Genomic DNA, 22,698 nt, shown 5'->3' on the forward strand with positions numbered 1-22,698 from the left:
AATATATACTTTCTATTTAATGATTTTAAAATCAATCCCTAATATTATAAATATATAAATAACACCATCCTAAAATTACTCTACACCCTAAAATTACCAATTTTCATTCGGTGAATCTAATATTAATGTCATATTTCCCTCCAAAGGAGTTTCCAGTTTCATCAATGGCGTATGTAACATTATCATTAGATGTTCACACATATACCGCAAATTTAAGTTAACCTACTAATATTCTGAAGATTATTGGTATTGTAGGAAGTTGTACATAGCATCAACAAAGCGTTTGTGGTGCTGAAATCACCATCTTCTCAGTTTTCAGAGACAGGCGGACTTTTGTCTGAAATCCATCATTTTCTACACAGTTTTGGCATTTTACTGGGACATAGCCTATTTTTCGTGTTTCAACCTCCTTCCAGTTAGTGGTAGAAATGGGTGTGAAACCAATAATGGATCCCACAAAGCTATACGTTTCTGAAAACTAGACAAAATTCCGAATTTAGCAAGGGATAATTTTTGTAGATCATTCAAGGTTTTTTCATAGGAACTAACAGACAAAAATAGAAAATATTGATATTGAGTTAAAAAAACAGCAATTTTTTGTGCCATTTTCACTTGTAACTTCTTCTAAGTATGACAGATTTTTTAAAGCAATATACCATTACACCCGATGGACCCTTCAGGATGTGGGGATATATAGGACTTCTAGGTTCACCAAGAACCAGAGGAACCTAGAGACAGTACCTGAGCTGCGTCTTGCAATGGATTTTCATTGTGTAACAGGTATATAGCAATTCATTTGGTAAAATATAGTGTGAAAAATAGGTCCCGAAGAAAACAATTTATTTCCGAAATGGGAACAAAATATAGTTTATAAACAGTGGTTTTTTGCACATCTCCAAAATTGTGGGTACCCATACAAGCATGTGAATTAGAGGTAATTTTTCAAAATGACTGCTTTTTTTTTTTTTACTCATGGTCTTACTTTTGGAAGGCAGAAATGCAAAGAAAGTCCATTGGTAATAATAACACTTGTTCTACTATTGTGTTCCCCGAAGTCTCCTTATAAAAATGGTACCTCACTTGTGTGGGTAGGCCTAGTGTCCGTGACAGGAAACGGCCCAAAACGCAACGTGGATACACCACATTTTTACAGTGAAAACAGACCCTTTTTAGGGCTCGTCCTTTCCTATTACTGCGTAATAGGAAAGGACGAGCCTTAATGCAGTCAAACCATTTCTTAGTTCAGAGGATTTTGAGAAGTGCACGCCCCCTCGTGCAGAGCTTGCCTGAGCCTTCTGCCCATCAGCCTGCCAGTTCTCCTCCCCTAATTATTCACTTAACTTGTGACTCCCCACATCAAAGCCTCAGCCTCCCTCTCTTGCCATTTGCTTCCTAACCAGCCTGCCTCGAGAGCCACTTTCACGGCCGTGCATTTCTCTCCCCCCCTCCTCCTCGTGTCCACATCAAAGCAATCAGCCTCCCTCCCACAGCCTTTTGAAACTTCCCCCGTACTTTCACTTTAACGGCCGGGTCTCGCATTTCTCCTCCCCCCCCCCGCTTTATTTTCTTTCTCCAATCTCCCTTTTCGTCTAATTGCTCACAACCTAGCTCATCCATTTAAATCCCAGGCTGTGGTTTTACCCTGGCCACATTCGGTACTTTTAACTGGCCTGTCGGGCTTTACGGTGGTCCCGTCAAACAGCACTTTCTTGCGGTGGCTCAGGGGAGACAGATATACATGTTGCTTAATCAGCTATAACGTGCCAGTGATCTGTGGTAGGGCCTGCCTGGACTCTCTGCCTACATCACGTCTGTCGCTCTATTTCCGTGACATTGTTTGCCTTCTCATTGGGCTCAGTGCAGCACGTTATTATCTTTCTCCCAGTGGTATTTACAGTAGATGACCTGCCTTTAACAGCACTGACAATAATCGTATGTAAATAAGCTGCAGCTATGAGAAGGCTGAGCGTGCTCTGGGTAGAGTAGCGCCTCGTCTGCCTCTAAGCGCTATTATGAAAAGAGGAACTTGCTGCATGCTCCTTCTCATTAATTGGATCTGAGAGTTTCTCCTTACTCTGCCGAGTGAGGGGCGAGAATGGATTTCACCCACTAATCGGGTTCCCGAAATGCTTCTAATCGGTAAGAAAGGCGCACGCGGATTTTCATTTGAAGTTGGAGCTCACTCTACCCCCTTTGCCATGTACAGCTCTTTGAACCCCTCTGGCGAAGCGCTTTATAATATCCATTATGTTTTCGCTTTCTGAACAAGTTAAATATACGTTGCGGATTCGGTATAAATTGCCCCATGGTGTAAGGTGAATTGTATCAGGGTTGGGCGATAATTATTGGTTAAAATCTGATGCCAACAAAGAGGTAACAAAAAAAGAATACATTGCCTTAAATCAGTGTCCTCAAGGTTAAGATCTTAGCCACGGGAAATGTCACCGTTTGTATTTATCTAGCGATTTGATGTTAGTGTTGCCATGCCATTGGACTACTATATTTTCTTTCAACACACTTACTTATTTTCGCTGCGGTTATTAATAATGCCATTATTTTTTATTTGTTTTTTATCATTGTTTCTATGAATATTACAATTAATAACAAAATGCGTGATCATTGCAGCACGTTGCACATGATGCTTAAAGAGGGCGCAAACGCATTTGCCATCCCCTAGTACGGGTCTCACCACCTATACTTTTTCAGTGGGGTCCGACTGCTCCCGACTTTCATGTAGCCACATAACAGAGGCAGCACTAATCTGAACTTGCGTGCTCTGTGGTCCAAGCGGAGGGGGAAAACGCTTAGTAGACCGGGGGAGGGACGTTTAGTATTTCAACATCCATTCATCTTCACCACAGCCCATAACCAACCGGCACCAACCATGTGCCCTCGGCCCAGACTGCGCGCACTGCCAACCTTCCGAGACAGCTGGCTAGCTCTAGCAAATGTATGTATGCGCCGTCTCCACAGAGCACGTGCATCGTCCCAGAGTGAGTACACTCTTCAGGAAGAGTTTGCACCCTCCTCACACCGACTGTGCACTTTCTGCCACATGAGCATCCTCCCAATAATGAATGCGCCCTCTCAAGTTCGCTTGAGCAGTCAGTCTGCTGAACATGGAAACCCTAAAGTCAGCCAGTGTCACCGACTTTTCAAAAGCTTTAAGAACGTCTAGTGTAGAAAAAGACTGCTCCAGATTTCATCTGTTTTAGAATGATGAAATCCCAAGTAGGCCCTGCCGCAATCGGAACCTGTTTTCTTCCTTCAGACTGTCTGCTGATCTTTGCATCAGCCAGCGATTAATACTGCTTGCGTGGTTATTTAAAAGGGCGTTAGCCTTGCAAGCAAGCACTTGAAAGAGCAAACATATAAAACCATTCAAACCAAGATCAAGGCACGTAACTGCGGGTGAAAAGGCACCCCCTGCTGGTGATGGAGCATTATCGGCAGGAGTCCTCGGGCACAGAAATAGCTTTCTGCACTATTTTAAACTACACTTCCTCAGATCCAGGCACAGAAGCCCTTTAGTGGTTTTTCTGACACCACTATCAGAAGAACACGCTCCACTTGTGAACAGCATCCTGGCTTGTATTTTCTGTCATGGATCCGTAGGCAATAGAAAGCTGCACTTTCAGTTCTCCCTACCCACTAAAACAGAGTTTACACGCACTACATGCTTGGTAGCCAGTTTCGGGGATCCCTGTTTGTGGGCTACGCTTTGCTCATGTTCTTTAAAAAATGACTCTTCGACCTGCTACTGCGTTTGAAAGGGGAACTGTGGAACCCTTTTTTAGGAGAACGCATCATACATTCTATTAGAAAAAAACCAAATAATCAGTCAGTCAAACTTCCCCTATCGGTATCTCAGGCATAAGTTAGGCAATCTGTTAGACACATGCAACTTCTGGGCTCACTCCTGCATATAAGGTCAATTAATTCATTTTACTTTTCGGTATTTGAATTAGTACATACCTGCCTCAAGAGGCAGCAGAGAGGCTGTCAGAGAATAATCTTACTGCATAAACATCACAAATCTAAGGTGCGCTAAACGGAACATGAGGGCAGATTTACAAGCCCCTTGCGCCACTTTTCCATCACTTTTCCCATGTTAAAAGTGACGCAGAAGTAGCGCTAGGGGCTTGTAAATAAGCCCCATGGTGTTTATAGGTCTTGTAGAAGTGTTTTCAGAAACTCAGATAAATTGTATTTTGCTATTTTGACACTCCCTTTCGCTTAGGAACGAGGCGATTTTTAAACCTTTAGTTGTAATCAGGGCCTTCCTTGTGCCCACCTTATCAACCATAACATTAATGCTGTAATGCTTATTTGTATGCCCATTATGCTGCAATAATCTACTAGTTATCCGTTTCTTAGCATTTTATATGTAGCTTTTCTGTGGTGAGCCCTATAGTTTGCATTGTTAATAGCATTTTGACTATAAAGTTGCCTCACCCTTCAGCTTTCGCTCTTTTTAAATACATCGAGACAGTCAATGTGGCGCGTCCAGCTAGCGCCATATTGGTAATTTATTTCCCTTTACTAGCGCTTCAGTAACATTTGTATATAAAGTTGCCTTTAACCCTTTTGCTCTATATGTTAGGAGCATGTTGTGCTAAATTGCTAGCACAGCATGCGTCTGGTATTAAAAAACACATGTGCGTAATGTGCACGCAGTTCATTTGCCGTTATCACACCATATTAAAAAAAAACGTGTGTAATGTGCACACAGTTCATTTGCCGTTACTCGTGCATTATAAAACTATGAAAATAAATGCCGTACTGCTTATTTGTGTACCCAATATGACGCAATGATATACTAATCCAGCCCTGACGCTGAGCCACATTTCAAATTTGTTACCTTCGTGGTAACACGTCACGCACAATAATAGTTAGCCTGCGCCTATTGCTATAGAAGAAGTGCTTTTATGGCTCCACACCACCGCTCAACTCCACAACACCGCTCAATTCCTCACCACCGCTCAACTCCACACCACCGCTCAACTCCACACCACCGCTCAACTCCACACCACCGCTCAACTCCACACCACCGCTCAACTCCACACCACCGCTCAACTCCACACCACCGCTCAACTCCACACCACCGCTCAACTCCACACCACCGCTCAACTCCACACCACCGCTCAACTCCACACCACCGCTCAACTCCACACCACCGCTCAACTCCACACCACCGCTCAACTCCACACCACCGCTCAACTCCACACCACCGCTCAACTCCACACCACCGCTCCATCCATCCATCCCCCCTCCATCCATCCATCCCCGCACTCCATCCATCCATCCCCGCTCTACACTCCATCCCTCCCCCGCCCCACACTCCATCCCTCCCCCGCCCCACACTCCATACGTCCCCTGCCCCGAACTCCATACCTCCCCCGCCCCAAACTCCATCCCTCCCCCGCCCTCCATTCCTCCCCCGCCCCACACTCCATTCCTCCCCCGCCCCACACTCCATTCCTCCCCCGCCCCACACTCCATTCCTCCCTCGCCCCACACTCCATTCCTCCCTCGCCCCACACTCCATTCCTCCCTCGCCCCACACTCCATCCCTCGCCCACACTCCATCCCTCGCCCTCTTGCCCTGCCTCTCTCTCGCCCTCCCTCTATCTATCTTTCGCCCTCCCTCTATCTATCTTTCGCCCTCCCTCTATCTATCTTTCGCCCTCCCTCTATCTATCTTTCGCCCTCCCTCTATCTATCTTTCGCCCTCCCTCTATCTATCTTTCGCCCTCCCTCTATCTATCTATCTATCTATCGCCCTCACTATCCATCGCATCACCACAGCATCACTCAGGGGCACCACAGCATCAATCTGTGCAACCATTCAACAACAACTGATTCAAATATGTTCTCTCAATGTTTCAAACTTTATTACAAATGTCACAAACATTTTTTAATATTTCACTTCTGTTCTTGTATTTTCATCACAATAAAATAAACTAAACATAATCTTCCAAAAAGTTATTTGCAAAAGTTTAAGCTATTGTCATTATAAATTACAATAACTTTTATTTAAGTATTAAATATTGAAAAAAATACAACCCATTGTTATTTTTAATATTAATACATCTAAGTCATGTAAATACAACACATAGTGCATTACAAATGCTATAGGTGTCACGTTTGCAAAAGTTAACACTATTGGCATTGTAAATGACAAAGTTATTAATTTAGCTATTTTCAAAACAAAAACATAAATAAAAAATTTGTCATTTACAATACTAATACCTCTAACTTTACTAATGCGAGCCGTATTGCATTGCAAATGCTTGTTTGCAGTGTGCCTAGCTGTGGATTTTTCTCCGGAGCCCAGGTATTCATCGCTATGGGAGGTCAATAAGGTTCTGCACCTATACCAATCTTGGCAACCTAGCAAGTATTTGTCCCGTAAGTAACTGTTTGCTAAATTGCAATGCTCTTGTGTCTAGTTTCATGTCGACGAGTGTCTGAAGTTAGAACACTTGACATCTCCGGAAGGGTGTTCACCCCGTAAGGGGTGTCCTTCCATATTGTTCGTAGGACTAAATCAGATTCCAGGATGGTGTCCTATCCAGCTTTTGATAACTCACCAAAATTGTGCGTCATCAGATGCCTCAAAGAATATGAGAGTATGACTGAAGAAACTCATCCACCAGGGAAACGCCAATTGTTGATATCCCTACCGAAACCTTTCAAAGCAGTTACGCCACCAACCATAGCCGGTTGGGTCACATGCGTGATGCAAGAAGCGGGTATTAATGTCTTGTAGTTTGGCGCCCATTCGGTAAAGGGGGCGAGGGCTTCAAAAGCCTTTTCTTTGGGAGCCAGGTTAGAATATATTATAAATGCCGCAGACTGGTTATCAGACTCTATTTAAGAGGTTCTACTTTAAACCAGTCATGGATATGGCCTCGTTGTTGGTGGATAAGCTTTGAATGAGCATAATCCTCGCCTGACATAGAATGAAAAATTTCCTAGTAAGCATGACCGAAAGTATCAATTCTATTAAGGTCCCAGAGGCGAGGATTATTCCCGCTTAGGGTCTGAGAGTCCTGGTCCCAACCTGGTAAGGTATACATCCATCAAGGAGAGACTCTATCGTATGGTGTAAATATGTGCCTTGATATTGTTTTAACTTTGGTTGAAGATCACTTTGGGGACAAAGGATGTCATTGTTTTGTACTGTTCATAATATAATTTGCACCATGCTCTAGTGATGCTTCAGGGTTACGCCTTGAGATCATAGTCATTAGTAGGTTCTGAAGTTTCCAATACAGACTGAAGAGACTCGAGGATAGGATGGTCGCAGTCAAGAAAGAGGAGGTTACACAGGAAGCACATGTCTTAATGGAGCATGCAGACTGCCTATTGGTGGACTGTGGATGACCCCTACTGCAAGCACTATGGGAATGCTAGTTTTTTCGTTGTTTAATGTTAAGTGAAAGTTGAAGCCGCTGGAAAAAGGAATTAAGAAAGATGAGCATAATCCTCGCCTCCACGTCCTTAATAGAATTGAAACTTTCTGTCATGCTTACTAGGAAATCTTTTATTGGGGGCTATAAATTAAGTTAGTGTCCTTAGATTGATTTGTGGGAGTAGTGTAAGTGCACCAAACAGAATATAGCATGGACGATGAGTGGCCTTAATTGAACTTAGAAAAGCTCCAACCTCCCATTCAAATGTTTGTTTTTCTTATATTTTTGAATTAAATAAAATGTTTGTTTGTTTGACTGCGTATGTATTTATTTTTTGTGTATTGCTTTGCGGTTCAAATCATTGAAGATTCTTAGGCTGGGGTCTCGGCTTCCAATAATGACTCGGTGTGGGTCCCCGGATTCCATTAATGATTAAGTGGGGGTCCACAGAAGTCAACAGCTTAAGAACTACTGGTATAGGCTGTTTTACAAAAGTACTCTGAACCCCAATTAATGAATTTACACACTTCAGATTAGGGCTTCTGGGGTGCTCGCCTCTTGCGATGTTTACCATCAGCCTTAGGGAGGGAGGATAGCGTTCTAGGAGTCTTAATCACTACGAATACTTTTGTGCTTAGTTTAGGTTTATCAATAGGCTAATTTTATTTTTATAACGAATATGTTAAAAATATATATATTGCTGTCACAACAACTGCTAGTTTAAATGGGGAAACACACATGGTTAGATAGTTCAACTGTTTGCTAGTCACTAAAAGATATATACATGAACAATGTAGCATGCATGATTTTCTGTAGGGAACACTGCATTACAATTATTAGTCATGGATTTGTGGACCGTTGCCATTGTGGCTCTCTCAGATTCTAATATACTGAAATAGGATAGGAATAGGTATTGGAATGTAGGCAGCCTGAATGGATACTGAGAAAAATGCAGACTACACACATCTTAGAAAGCTAGCTGTGTTTCTACAGGAGATGCACTAAACTGATGTGGAGGAGTAGAAGGTCCCAAACAAATGAGAGCAATTGTACTCCTCAACGTACTCCTATTTTGTATGAGTTGTGCCAAGATCGATGGAGACAAAGGTCTCCTTCCCAAATCATTTTACTCGGACAGATATAGAGGGAATATATGTTTTGGTATTTGGCCTCGTACATGGTATATGTCTAGGTGCCCAATATTTATAAAAAATATTTTTGGGGGTGTTTGAATTCACTACACATTATTACAAAGACACAGAGAAAATTGGGGTGGTAGATTTTAACTGTGTTATGGAGGAGTGATCGGAGCACTGTTTGAAGTGTTGAACAATATGGATTGTATAGACACATTAACCCAATGAAGATATAAGTTATTCAGCCACCCACAATACATACAGTAGGCTAGATCATGTATTTATAACCAGACGTCTGGCCAGTATTATGCATACTGCTCGATATCTGGGTATATTTCTTTCTGACCTTTCACTCATCATGATTGAATGTAGCGAAACTTGGACTTGACCAGGTAAACCAATTTAGAGATTAATCCCAAATGCCCTCCATGATCCAACATTTAGATCCGATTTGTTTGGGTGTAATACATACCTACTTGGAGAGCAAGTGGGGCACAACTACTACCAGAGCTAATTAATCAGAGGCTCTAAAAGTGGTACTGAGAAGGGAATGGATGATTAAAATATATTGCATTAGTCAGCATTTCTCATTAAATTTAAGCCAATATGAGGCTAGAATTACTCAACTGCAAAGGCAGGCGGCACTGCACACCAAAAACATGGGAGACTTAGTTGAAGCTAGATGAGAACTGAGCATGCCTTGGGATTCACTAGACAAGTTTACTTTAGAGGTACATTGGCAGAAATTGCATAGAGAAGGGGCTAAATCTGGCAGGCTCCTGTCATGGATCCTGAAGCGCCCAGTCGTAAGTACAACAGTGACTGATGAGCAGTAATGAAGCTTTAGGTCAATACTTTGCAAATGTATGTAAGCAACCTGTGCCAACTCAGGAGGGTGTCCTAAAGGGAGTACACTTCTTGAGGCTTACAGAGTATCAAAAGCTGACCTAGAGTAGACCTAACAAAGAGGAATTATTTGAAGTTATTTAAAACTTATTATGCATAGTCCAGGTGCAGATGGTGTTCCTTCTGAGTTTTTTTCAGTTTCACTCCCTGAAAAACTATGAGAGCTATAGGATGAAGCCTAACCGTAAGTAGGCTCCCAGACACCATGTGTAGAGTGATTTTAGTGATGGTGGCAAAGCCTTATAAGAAACGTACATATTTATGATCCTACATACTCCTTTCTGTGATAAAGTTTGACACCAAAATACTGTCTAGACCCAAAAAATATTTCTTGTCCAACAGGTTGATGTGCATAATGGGCTCCTTAGTTCATGAAGACCAATGTGGCTTCATTCCGGTTTGCCGCAATATCATCAATCTCAAAAGCGTAAATCATGTACTACATGACACTTTACTTTTAGAAAGTGATGTGGCGCGATTTGTGATTGATATTGAAAAAGCATTCAGTGCATTAAACTGGTAGTAGAACTTCTCTGTCCTCCAGGGAATGGTGTTTAGGCCACATTTTCAGGGCTGTGTTACAATGCTATTTATTGACATTCTAGCCACATTGTAATCTAATGGCATTGCATCCGATCAGTGGAATATGAAGAAAGGCTACGGGTAAGGGTACCCCTGTCATCATTACTGTTCGCTCTGGTGATTGAGCCCCTGGGGAACTATACCAAGAGGAGTATTACAAGAGTGGGTGTTAGAAATGGGGGTCTCAAGTTGGCCGAGGTAGGTACCTTTGTCCAAATGGAGACCCTTTCTTCTAGTCAGGGTAAGGGGGATACACACTATAGATAACCCCTGCGCACCCCCTAGGTAGCTTGGCAGGATCAGACAAGCTTATACAAAAGGCAATGTGTAAAGTATTTGTACTCAAAACACACAGTAATAGTGATACCACCACAAATAGACACCGCACCAGTTTAGGAAAACAAAGTATCTTTATCTAAACTCAACAAGACCAAAACGACAAAAACTCAACATACAGGTAATAAGATATGACTTTAGAGCAGGTATTGCAAAAAAAAAGCTTGTAGAAAAGAAATGGCTTCACCTGGAGCTATTATGACGTTGTGACAGTAATAAATCCATAGTATGGTGCTGGCCGTGAGGAGCGCTGCGTCGGGCATGGAGTCACACAGACCCCCAAACAAACAGTACCTTGGAAACAAAGTCTATGATGATGCACGGTGTCATGGAGGTGAGACGTCGGTGCCTAGCTCGAAGCTGGCTCCCTGGCTGCCACAGGGGAGGTGAGGTGCCGGGTCCTCGAGGAGGCATGGTGTCTAGTCCAGGACAGGGGAAGTCGGTTGCGTCGGCGGTGAGGCATTGGTTTCGGTAACGATGTGAAGTTGACGAGTTTGTGGAGTCACCCGTGGCAGTTATCGGCACCGCGATAACAGGATGCAGGCGCTGCCAATGACGGAGTCCTTGCGAGCACAGGTGTCGGGAAATGCTGATAACTGCAGGCGTTGAAGGGCGTCAGAGCTGCGATGCAGGCCGGGCGGTGCATCTTGCACTTTACAAGCGGTGCGCCTGGCCTCGGTTGTGGAGTCGCTGACCGCTCTGAGACAGGTTTTCTTTCTTTTCTTGAGTTACTTCCAGCTCCCAAAAGCAGGAGCAACCTCCTGAGGCCCACAACTGGAACAGGCACATCATTGTAGGTCAGAACTCTGATAAATAGAGTTCATGGGAGCTGGGGACAAAGTCATATCCCTGAGACTTCAGAACAGGAGACCAGCAGACACGGGCCCTTGGCAGAAACAGCAACCGCATGCCAATCCCACACACAACACACAGCAAAGGCGCAGTATTCCTCCTTACAGCTCTCCAGCTCTTCTCTTTGGTAAAGGTTCTTCTTGAGTCAGGAAGTGATCTAAAGTTCTAGGGCTTAAGGTCTACTACTTATACCCCATTTTGTCTTTGTTTAAGGGTCTCTGAGCCCAGTCCAAACCAGTTCTGCCCTCACTGGTGCAGTATGACCACAGGGGATGGAGACCGCATTGTGCCAGGGATACAGACCGTATTCAGGTGCATGGAAATCTACTCCCACTACTATAAATGCAGCCAATCCCCATTCAGCTCAGCTCTGAGTCATCCAGGAAGGAAAAAAAAACCCCACAAAAACAGGACACCACCACCAGGGCGCCCGATAGTGTCCGAAATTGGATCTGTGCTCGAGCCCCTTTCAAGATTCGCAGACGAATTTTTGAAACCTATTGTTCAAAAAACACAAACGTACCTAAAGGATACTAGAGATCTTTTATTACAGATTTCAAACATGCCTTTTGATCCCAAAACGATGCTTCTAGTAGGCCTAGATGTGGAATCCTTATTCACAAACCTCCCTCAAGATACAACACTACAGATGCTAGAGGACGTCCTTTACTCAGAGACCTGGCAGTACAACACACCAAGACACTTTGTCCTGGAATGCTGTAAGCTGGCACTCAAAGAACATTTTTTCAAATACAATGACAAGCTGTACCTTCAATCCCATGGTACCTCCATGGGCAGCGCCTTCGCGCCTTCGGTGGCAGGACTCTATGTGAGCCAATTCGAAACACAATTTGTCCTTAACGAAACCAACATGTTCTCTTCCAGTATTATATACTGGAAGAGATACATCGATGACATTTTCCTTATTTGGAACATTGATCAAGACCTGACAGAGTTTATGTTATGGCTCAACACTCTGGATCCATGGTTGAAATTCACACACACCTCCAGTGATAACCATCTTGATTTTCTGGACCTGACAATTTTCAATGAAAGGAGTATCCTACAGACAAAAACGTATACAAAACCGACGGCAAAAAACAGCTTGTTGTCACACAAAAGCCATCACCCCAAGCCTCTCAGAGACAATTTGCCCTTTAGTCAATTCTTGCGCCTCAAAAGAAATTGTAGCAAGAATAGTGATTATCAAGAACAAGCAATGGGCCTATGCGAAAAATTAAGAAAGAGGGACTACACTGAAAGAGTCATCAAGAAATGTAAAAAAAGAGCAGACAACCAACCTCGTGAGTGCCTCCTACAAACATACAAAAAAGAACCAGTAAAAGACTTAACTACGTGTGTGACCACCTTTAAACCAGCTACCTATGCCATCCAGAAGTTGATAAAAAAGAACTGGCATATAATAAACACTGGACAGTTCGATTGGCCAAGACCAATGTTCGCGAATAGAAGGACCAAAAACCTTAAGGACACTTTGGTGCATACCCGCCCTAGGCCCAATACTCGACTGCCAATAACTAACAGTGTCAATATGACCCCCCTGTCAGGACACTTTCCTTGCGGAACCTGTGTTGCTTGCAAAACAACAACAGCCACAAAAACCTTACAACTGAAGAATAATTTTGTATGGACACAGAAGCAGTTCACAAACTGTAATTCATCTCATGTTATCTACATGATTCAGTGCCCATGTCAGAAGCAATATATTGGAATGACCTGCCGCAAAGTCAAGCTCAGGATAGGAGAGCACAAGAGTAACATCAGGTTAAAAAAGAATACTACCAAGTTGTGCTCCCATTATTTGGAAATGAACCATACCCATGAAGAAATGCAGTGGACAGTCATTGAGATGCTGACCAACAAATCTGGTAATGTGGAAAAGGTATTATACGAAAAGGAGCAAAGATGGGTGGACCGCTTGCGCACTTTTGAATTTGGTTTAAATGACAATATCGCCTGGCATCACTTTGCAAAGTAAGCATGAGTATCTTCACTTGATAAGATGGGAATTTCTGCCCTTTGCATTCTCCTTGTGCCTCCACAAGGTTCCACCTAAAAGATGTAATCAATCCTTAACTATAACATTGTATAAATAAATAACCATCGTTTGGAATTAATATCCTTCAAAGGATTACATATTGTAATTTAATTTGTGACCGCCTACGGAGATTTTCTGAACTTTTTTCACCACCATGTCTACTAGTAAAAATGATTTGTCAATGTGCCTTTAAATCCAAAACGCCCTATCGCCTTTAAAAATGAGACTACAACGCGACTTCCGCACTCCGGGGGCAGAGTCAGCACAAGGCTAGAGTGTAGCCTCCACGCGGGTAATGGCGCAAGATATTCCCGACCTTGATCCTGGGTAAGACGTATGATTTCCTTTTCCCCTCTTACTCATTGAGGTCTCTGCTCTACTTCAGCTCTGCATTACAAGAAGTTGTCCCCCGTTGGAAGCAGAGTGTTCCTACATGACAGGTAAGATCTAACTGCGTGTTTTAAAAGCCAATACGGCTTCTTTAACGACTAAAATGAGAGGGCATATATTGGAACGAGTATACACCTAGAACCAATTTTGACCATGTTTCTGAAATAAAACCTATGCTTTTTTGAGCACTATTTGACCGTCCCCTACTTTCCCAGCACTAACACAATCAAGGTAGGTTTTTAACAGCAATAAGAACTAACGGTAACAATTTGTAAAATGGCGGCCTTACAAGATAAACAACAGGCACACCCTCCTTTGCCAATTGAACACAATACAGATATGCACCCGTACGGTACCGTCAGTTAGCCGGTACCCATATCTTTAAAATAAACTCAGATATCAGCTAATGAGATTACTTAGCGCCCTCATTCAACTAAGATGTATCGATAGCCTCCTAATTTTTCCTTCCTTCGTGAATAATCCCAGTGTTAATACAATTATTACCTGTGGCTCTGCACTAACCCACCTAAAATGCCTGAATGTACATTCTTCCATAGATCGTGAAGAACACAACCCTCATATAATTGCTATGAGTATGGGATTACCGCACAAGTTGTGTGAGTAGTTTTATGTGTTTATACAATTTCATGTTTGTTTACTCTGTTATGTAAGTCCTGACGAAAGCTCTACAGACCTTCTGGCCCAATAGAGCTGAAACATGTCGACAACCTTATCCTTGCAATACTATACAGCCTAGTAACTCGGCCTAAACTAAGTATCTACTACTTTTTTAACTAATGGAAATTTGCCCTGCAATAAACCTTTTTTGGCGTACATTTTCATTTTTAACAATTTTTTGTGGGAAAGTCCTTTTGTCTCTGGACACTGCACTCGAGACTGGAGGTGCCTCTGGATGAGGCAAGCAGTACACACTAATAGGAATAACCCTATGATAACTGCGTGATTGTCAATGTGGGGCGGATGAAACAATATACCGCAATTTCCATTCAAACATTGACTTCTCTGAGGGTTTCCTTACTTACACTGAACCAAAGGTTGAACAGTGTTACAAGTGTCCAATTTTGTTGATTAAAAAATTCATCCAGGAAGGGCCAGGCACAACTCAACCACCTTTCCCCACCCCAGTGGCTGTCTACGGTGAATATACATCCCAAGCCCCTGTCCCTCCAAAACCAGATAGTCAATCCACAAACAGGCAGAGGCACACGGTATGGTTAGACAAGAAAATGCCTACCTTCTAAAAGTGGCATTTTCAAACGCACAATTTAAAAAACATCTTTACTAAAATGTGTTATTAAATTCGGAGTTCAGAGAGTCTAAACTTTATTTATCTACCTTGTCCCAATGGGACATTATACTTATAAGATGTTACAAAGTATCTCCTATCCTATGGGACAGATAGCCTTTCAATAGGTAAAAAACGAAATTGGCAGTATGTCACTATCGGGACATATTATCCACACTAGTACATGTCCTACCTTTCACATACACTGCACCCTGCCCATGGGGGTACCTTGGGCCTACCATAGGGGTGCTTTACATATAAGAATAGGGACGGTTAGGGCCTTGCAAGTGGGTGCACTTGCCAGGTCGACATAGAAGTTTAAAACTGCCCACAGGCACTGCAGTGGCAGGTCTGTGATACCTTTTCAGGGCTATGCATGTGGGTGGCACAATCAGTGCTGTAGGTCCACTAGTAGCATTTGATTTACAGATCCTGGCACACATAGTGCACTTAGGGACTTACCAGTAAATCACATATGCCAATCAGGGAGAATATATTGTTATAACAATTTACACATGGAGCACTTGCACTTTGACACTGATTGGCAATGGCGAAGTGCCCAAAGCATCTAAGCCAGCAAAAACAAAATCCAGCACAGCATCAAAAACACAGGAAGTAGAGGCAAAAAGTCAGGGGAAAGTACGCCAAAGATGCCAAGTCTAACAGTGGGGCATGCAAATGGGGCATGTACGCTGATGACACATTGGTGTATCTTAAACAGCCCAAAAAGATCATATTGATGTATGAATTGAGAAGATTGTCTGGAGGTCTCCTGATCTGATTAATAAGAACAGAACCATGATATTTGTCCTGGGCAGCCTGAGGGGAGTTCCCCATGAGGAACTACGAAGGGAGACTGATACGTTTATCTATCTGGGACTACAGACATCACAAATGGTGGAAGAACAATATGTGTAGAGTGCTACAGTGTCTCAGGACTTCTCAGTTTTGGAATGTCTTCTCAGTCCATGATAGGAACAATTGCAGGAGGAAAGATGGTGTTCCTACCCATCTGCCTGTTTAACTTATACCTTCTGCATGGAAATCTACGGGCAAGAGTTCTGAGATAACCCACCCTTCTCCTAAATCATTGGCGATATGAGGAATACAACAGTTAAAAAATATGTAAGGCTATATTCATAGTAAGCTGGAGAGCGGGAGGCTGTTTTGTACCCTTGGAGATCTTAACTCATGGGACAGGTTTCTCATTTGCAGTAGCAGAGGATGTTTGATGTAAGGCCTGGACTGTTTTACAATATGCACGGTTGGCCAGGACTGCCAGAGATATCTGCTTGGAGTTCTTGGGTATGTCCGCCACATCAACCACCCAGGCAGGATTGCTAGAGATGAGAAAATGTTGTAAAGAAATCCCCCTACTTTTATAAAGCACTAAAACAAGATAGACTTGAAAAATTCACTGACAGTCAGACAGTTATGGGACACTGACGTGGACACTACTAACTTACACTGAATGGAAGACCGCATACGCTCAAGTCCAGTTGGCGTCCAGTAAAAAGGTCTTGGACGACCTGGGTGTTTCGAATGTATGACAAATAATACTAGGAGAGCAAGAAAGTCAGCGCCATTAGCAGTTTTATGATTATTTAGGCATCAGTACAAGTAATTGCTGAAAGCAATGTAATTTAAAAATGAAAGTGGCACAATGGAAACCCATGTACTTGCATACTAATCAGAGAAAGTATGTGGTTAACAAAGCGAAGCAGGAATATTACCTAGACTCCTTTCATTATGATGATAGGAGTCTGGTCAATGTAGTAATCGTATAGTGGATAAATGTTACTTATTATGGACATGACTGATAAACTGTAAGTGGCCAAGTTGGTTGAGGTTAAAAATAACAAATATTTTTTAAAAGGGTGGTATTCAAGTTCCAAGTGTGATGGTGCGTGAAATGTGCCATTTTCAGTGTGCCATTGCCTCATCAGATAGTTTTCACTGGCAAGTAATAGAAATCACCAGCCAGAATGCAACGAGATCCAAGGTCATTAACACAATGTTTTTCTCTTATAATTCTGATCTTTGAAGAGAAACTTGAAAGGGGCATCGGCACCACAAGCAGCCTTGTACCACTTAGAATGCACGTATGCAGCAGTCAGTAGGTTTCAAGTATTCATTCCACCAAAACTTGAAAACGGGGAGGTATCATGGGAGGAGATCTATGAACAGAGTACCAGTAAAGCCCCAATAGTTAATGTGTAATCAGTGATGATTGAGAACCAACTATACAGTCAAGTCCAAATTTCCAATATGACCACATGAGGTGAATTGACTCCGTTTTACTGATGGTCGCCAAGTTCATACCCTGTTTGTGCGGGTGCTCAAACAAAATGGCTCTTGATTTCGATGTGTGTCATCCTCCTAGTCAGTCCTGACCCATACCACTGAGGTACAGGGGGGGACACAGTGCGGGCCTCAGCACTTGTGGAGTCTACATTTGATTCTCCAGTGTGTCATATCATCACATCCTCGGCTCTATGGCAGTGGTCTTCAAACTTTTTAATGCTGCTATCTCATTAAAAAAACAATAATTGGTTCCCAGAATGACAAACCTATTTTTTCACAATTAATTTATAAAAGTAATAACTGTGAATCTATTAAATAGTCAAGCCATTGCAGTTATGCTCAGTTATCATTATAAAAATTCAATTAAATGCAAGATTGCAAACATGTTATGGGCAGTGTGATCTCCTTAAAGTGTACTAGTTTCCTCAGAGTGAGCATGTATCAACAAGGGGGAAAGGGACTGTGAGGGTTATTTGAAGCCCCCCATCCCCATTGACACCTACTCAGGAGATGAGTGACAAACTTTGTTATGATTGCCGCCAGAGTGGCTTTTTGCCACACGGTTTTCTTTTTCCCAAAACACACAACACTGTTTTCAGCATGATGCTCATTTTGGGAAATGCCTGCCCAACCCACTATTATCAATTCAGGGCCCCATAGGGGACCCATCCCCAGTTTCAAAACCTGTGCTTTAAGAGATTTTTCAACCTATTGGGAGCTGGAGTATCAGTATCACGTATGCACCGTCTCTGCAGTCCGGTGGGATGTAGGGGTGAAGTTACCAGGGAGTCGCTGCTAACTTTGTTACAGATCAATCTTTCTTTGGGTCCTTCAATGAAGCATGTTGCTGCGGCACAGGGGCAGTGGGTATCTCCATCACAGCACTGAATTTATTTTGTAGACTACCCTAGCTAGCTTTGAGTGCATCACCATGCAACTGATCAGACTCAGCTCCAAACTATTGTGTTACTGCATCAGAAACTCCACAATAGCTTTATTACACTGCTTGTAGTGGTGGGTTCACCGAGCAATCAAGGCTGATGGCCATGGCTGGAGACTCCTAAGCTTCCTCTAAAGAGGTTTTGGGTTTCGAGATGTCTGTATTCCCCATTACAAGGAGTACTTCATGAGCACCCGTGGAGAATGCAGCCTTATTCAGTCTCACTTGTGTGTGCAAAACTGTGCTAAAATTTAAGATGGTCGATAAGCTTTGGAACACCTTGCCAAAGCTTGTTCCACATACCAGCCAGAAGTCCTGTTTGGCAGTCGCTACCCTGGTGTACTTGAGGTTACATGTGAATATACTCTATCAGTTACGTATCTCACAGGAAATGTAATCAACAGAGGCCTATTCCTGATGACAAGGTTACGCAGTCGCCCACGGCAGCAGATGCACAAGATGTAATGTCTTTACAGAGCAGTATTTGTGGATAGACATGAAGTGGTCCTTCGTTTGGACTTCTGGCAGCACTGATTAGCACTGATTCTCTAGGTTCTCCTCTTTTCGGCTGTCTCTGTGGTTTTTAGTTGCTGTTCCACATAATGTTTTGGCAATCTTGGGGATGGCGGGGAGAGAGAGGGTGTTACTGTGTGAGTCGCAATTTGGAGGTCTAGGAAAGATTACCACGGGACATTATAATTATTCAGTCTCATTTCAATTACAGGGTTTTGATGGGAGGGGTTGTAGGCACTCCTATCCCTTTCCCATTGAGCGTATTGCCATTGCCATACAAGATTTTACCCTAACAGAAAGTATTATGTTTTCCTCCATATGTGCAGTTCTTTTTATGCTGGGAATTGATTTGTGCTGTACGCTCCCCCTTACCATGCTCATCTTCTCGATATGTACTGATAAAAGTTTTAAGCCAGTTGATACCCACCGTTCCGATTTAATAAGTTCCGTTCAGAAGATTAAGATGCGTTCCCTCCCTTAGATGTCAGAGTCCTGTGTCTAATTGGAGGAATGCCCTTTGGACTGTTTACTTTTTATTGCCTTCTGGTCTTTCTCAGTTGGTACAGTAGATAGGCCCACAATCCCCCTCATAAAATCCTGTTCTCCTAAAGACTAAACTGTTCTAAGCTTTCACTATCCCCCGGATTTCGCTTTTCCATATATGTTGCTGTAATAATGATGCCTCCAGGAACGGCATTGATCTCTCATCACATTATTTCACAGTGTCTTTTTTTGCAAAACTTTTTTAGGTTTTCATTAAATCAAAACCAAGGCTGGTGCAGAACAGTCAGTACAATGCATCTGAGTAGCCGCGGTCCCATTACCATGTGACTTATTGTAGTTTGTGTCTTAATGGGCATGCCTTCTTATAGCCGAGAAGACGGGTGCACACTGGTGTTCTCTGTTGCTGAAGACCACCACGCGTGTTTGCAAGGGTGATGGTGATCAATCCAAGAAAACATGAGGAAAAATGAACTGTCACTGTATTGTTCAATCAATAAGGACTAGCCTATTTGTGGAGTGACTCAAGGCTGTATGGTAAAGTGCAAACTATTTTGTCTGTTCATGAAGCCCTCACCCACCACTGTCCGAGAAGTCATAAAACGCCTGCAAAACAACCCCACCTTGATCATCAAACCAGCTGATAAGGGGGGTGGGATTGTCCTTATGGACAAAACTGACTATGATACAGAATGTCGCAGACTCCTCAACGACACATGCAACTACAAAATCCTGAGCAGAGACCCCACAGCAGAACTACAGATCACTATACACACCCTGGTCAAAAGAGCCAGTGATGCAGAATATATCTCTACTCAAGAGGCCGAATACCTCTGTACCAAAAATGTGAGAGTCCCATATTTCTACACTGTACCCAAAGTACACAAGGGGATAATACCACCCCAAGGAAGACCCATAGTATCTGGGATCAACTCACTATTGGAACCACTGTCGAGGTACTGTGACTATTTCCTCAACCCATTGGTACAACAGACCCCCACCTACATTAATGGTAGGTAGGACGATCCCACCCCCCTTATCAGCTGGTTTGATGATCAAGGTGGGGTTGTTTTGCAGGCGTTTTATGACTTCTCGGACACTGGCGGGTGGTGGGTGAGGGCTTCATGAACAGACAAAATAGTTTGCACTTTACCATACAGCCTTGAGTTACTCCACAAATAGGCTAGTCCTTATTGATTGAACATATAATCCCTGGGGATACGGACTAGCTATCTAGTCCTCTCTCTCTCTTTTGATAAACGATACTGTATTGTTCAAGACAGCAGGGTATTTCTGGAACTGGATGGACAGTAGGTAGGCATTACCATTGACTGAAAAGTCCAATCAGCAAAAGGGTTCCTGTGAAGATTGAGTGGCGTCCAAATTCACCTCCTATTCTACAGTTTTGCGCTGACCCACTTTCCTACGCATCCTCCAACTTGACATTTTTTAGAATTTGATAAATCTCTTACTAGGCACTCCCATAACAGAGAAAAGGAGTAAATCAGACCAGAAGTACAAATACCCTGGTAAGCCTTAGATCTGTAGACAGGACTACGCGTTGGTGAACATGTTGAAATTTTACTTTTTTTCTGTTATCATTTAGGTGATTCCACCAAAGGGATGGAAGCCAAAAAAGCATTACGATGACATAGATGACCTTGTGATTCCTGCTCCGATCCAGCAGATGGTAACGGGACAGTCTGGGCTTTTCACTCAGTACAACATACAGAAGAAACCATTGACCGTGCAAGAATTCCGTAGGATGGCAAACAGTGATAAGTAGGTGTATTCAGAGTTTTGCTTTACCATACAGCACAGCCACAACCATTTTTCTTGAATACAGAATCTTTCTTACTAATGCAGTTTCTAAAAAGATAAGATACAATGCTTCCAAACTAGTGTAAACTTGAGTGCACAGAATAGTCTTTAGGTCGATCGTGTTCTTTTTCTTTTAACTGTTATGATTTACAAGCAGGTCACAACGTAATTGCATTCAAATGGCTGCTTGTTTGTACAGCTCCATTACGATCTGCCTGAAGAAAGAAGTACTTTCTAGGAAATAATTACTCCGTAAATAAAAGTTCTCAACCCTGTGAGAAACAAACCATTAGTCCAACAGAGGTATTGTGTCTCTTATAAACTGACCAGATGCTAAGACAATTGTCATATTTTATAGCCATTCTATGCTTTTCCATACAAGCTTGTTTCTTCGAATAAGGCAATCAAGTGCCCTAGCATATTTGTCATGTTAGTTAGCTTTGATAGTCAGATGTATGTAATTTCATGGCGCAATTAATAAAATACCTGTTTTCTGAACTCATCTTCTAAACTGCGGAATTGAAATTTTCAAGATGATTAACATTTATCATTTGGTAAAAAGCAATTCATACAATATACTTTCTTTGAAATTGCTTTTTACATTCTTTTTATTTATGGTGTAAATGCCATTAATCTCGAAAATTGGCTCACTCTTTGTAGGGTACTGTAAAGGATTGCATAGATCTTCTTTTTTTCTATTCTCCCTCTTCATATACCAGGTCCTGTACCTCATGTTTATAAGTGGATTTTTCTCAGGGGCTCAACCCCTGAACCACCCTTCTTTTGCTGCTTTTTGTACCCACCTTCCGTCTTTCCCTTTTCCTGCTTTTTTGTTGAAGGCAAACACGTCAAAACATCCATCCTTTCCCCAATGTTTAAAATGAAATACTTTCTCCCAGTGATACTCCTGTTTCTGGGTGAGCCCCCTCCTTTCTGTTTTTGACATAGTCACCCCCACTGTTTGTTGAGTAAATGCTGTAATTTCGACTGGAAGTGCACTGGGTTCCTGCTAACCAGGTCTCCAGTGCCAGATCTCTTTCCCAAAACTGTATCATTGTTTCCCCCCAATTGGCAAAATCTTTAGCGTCCCTAGTAAGTGTTGCCCCTGGTACCTAAGGCCTGCTGTACTAATGAGGGTCCCTACGGGCTGCAGCACAAATTTTGCCACCCTAAACAAAGCACATGCAAGGCTTCCATTGCAGGCTGTGTGTCTTGGTGCAGACAAAAGTGAAAACACGACATGTAGCACATGCCTGTGTGCCATGTCCCCTATCACTGCTAGTAATATTTGTAAGTCACCTCTACAGCAGGCCTAACAGCCGTAAGGCAGGGTGCTGTATATTACATGTGAGGGCATACCTGCATGAGCAGATATGCCCCTGTGCTGGACAGTCCTATTACTGCCAGTGCAAGTGACTAGGGAAACCATTTTAAAATGTGTGCTGGACACTGGTGAAAATGAGTTCCCCTGCTACATGTTAGCTTCACTGGAGATAGGGTTGTTTGGTGTCAAACATTGTGTATTGATGAACCTACACTGATTCCAGTGTTGGATTTACCAATACATACACACATAGTACCCCTGAAAACCTACCGGCCTCTGGTGTGCTCGCTGACTGGTTTCTGCCAGCCTG

The 22,698-nt window shown here is 42.7% G+C and overlaps 1 protein-coding gene across 3 annotated transcripts in view; it reads left to right on the forward strand.

Annotated features, from left to right (window-relative positions):
- LOC144818446 (lysine-specific demethylase 4C-like) overlaps positions 1-22,698 on the forward strand; it is a 1,795,190-nt gene that overhangs the window by 158,536 nt on the left and 1,613,956 nt on the right. For all 3 annotated transcript variants that reach the window (XM_078675868.1, XM_078675869.1, XM_078675870.1), the window contains exon 3: positions 20,850-21,025. In XM_078675868.1, coding sequence (XP_078531994.1) covers positions 20,850-21,025 — 176 coding nt within the window. The remainder of the gene's footprint in view (positions 1-20,849; positions 21,026-22,698) is intronic.

The sequence above is a fragment of the Lissotriton helveticus genome, chromosome 2_1 (assembly GCF_964261635.1).
Source record: "Lissotriton helveticus chromosome 2_1, aLisHel1.1, whole genome shotgun sequence".
NCBI lineage: Eukaryota > Metazoa > Chordata > Amphibia > Caudata > Salamandridae > Lissotriton > Lissotriton helveticus.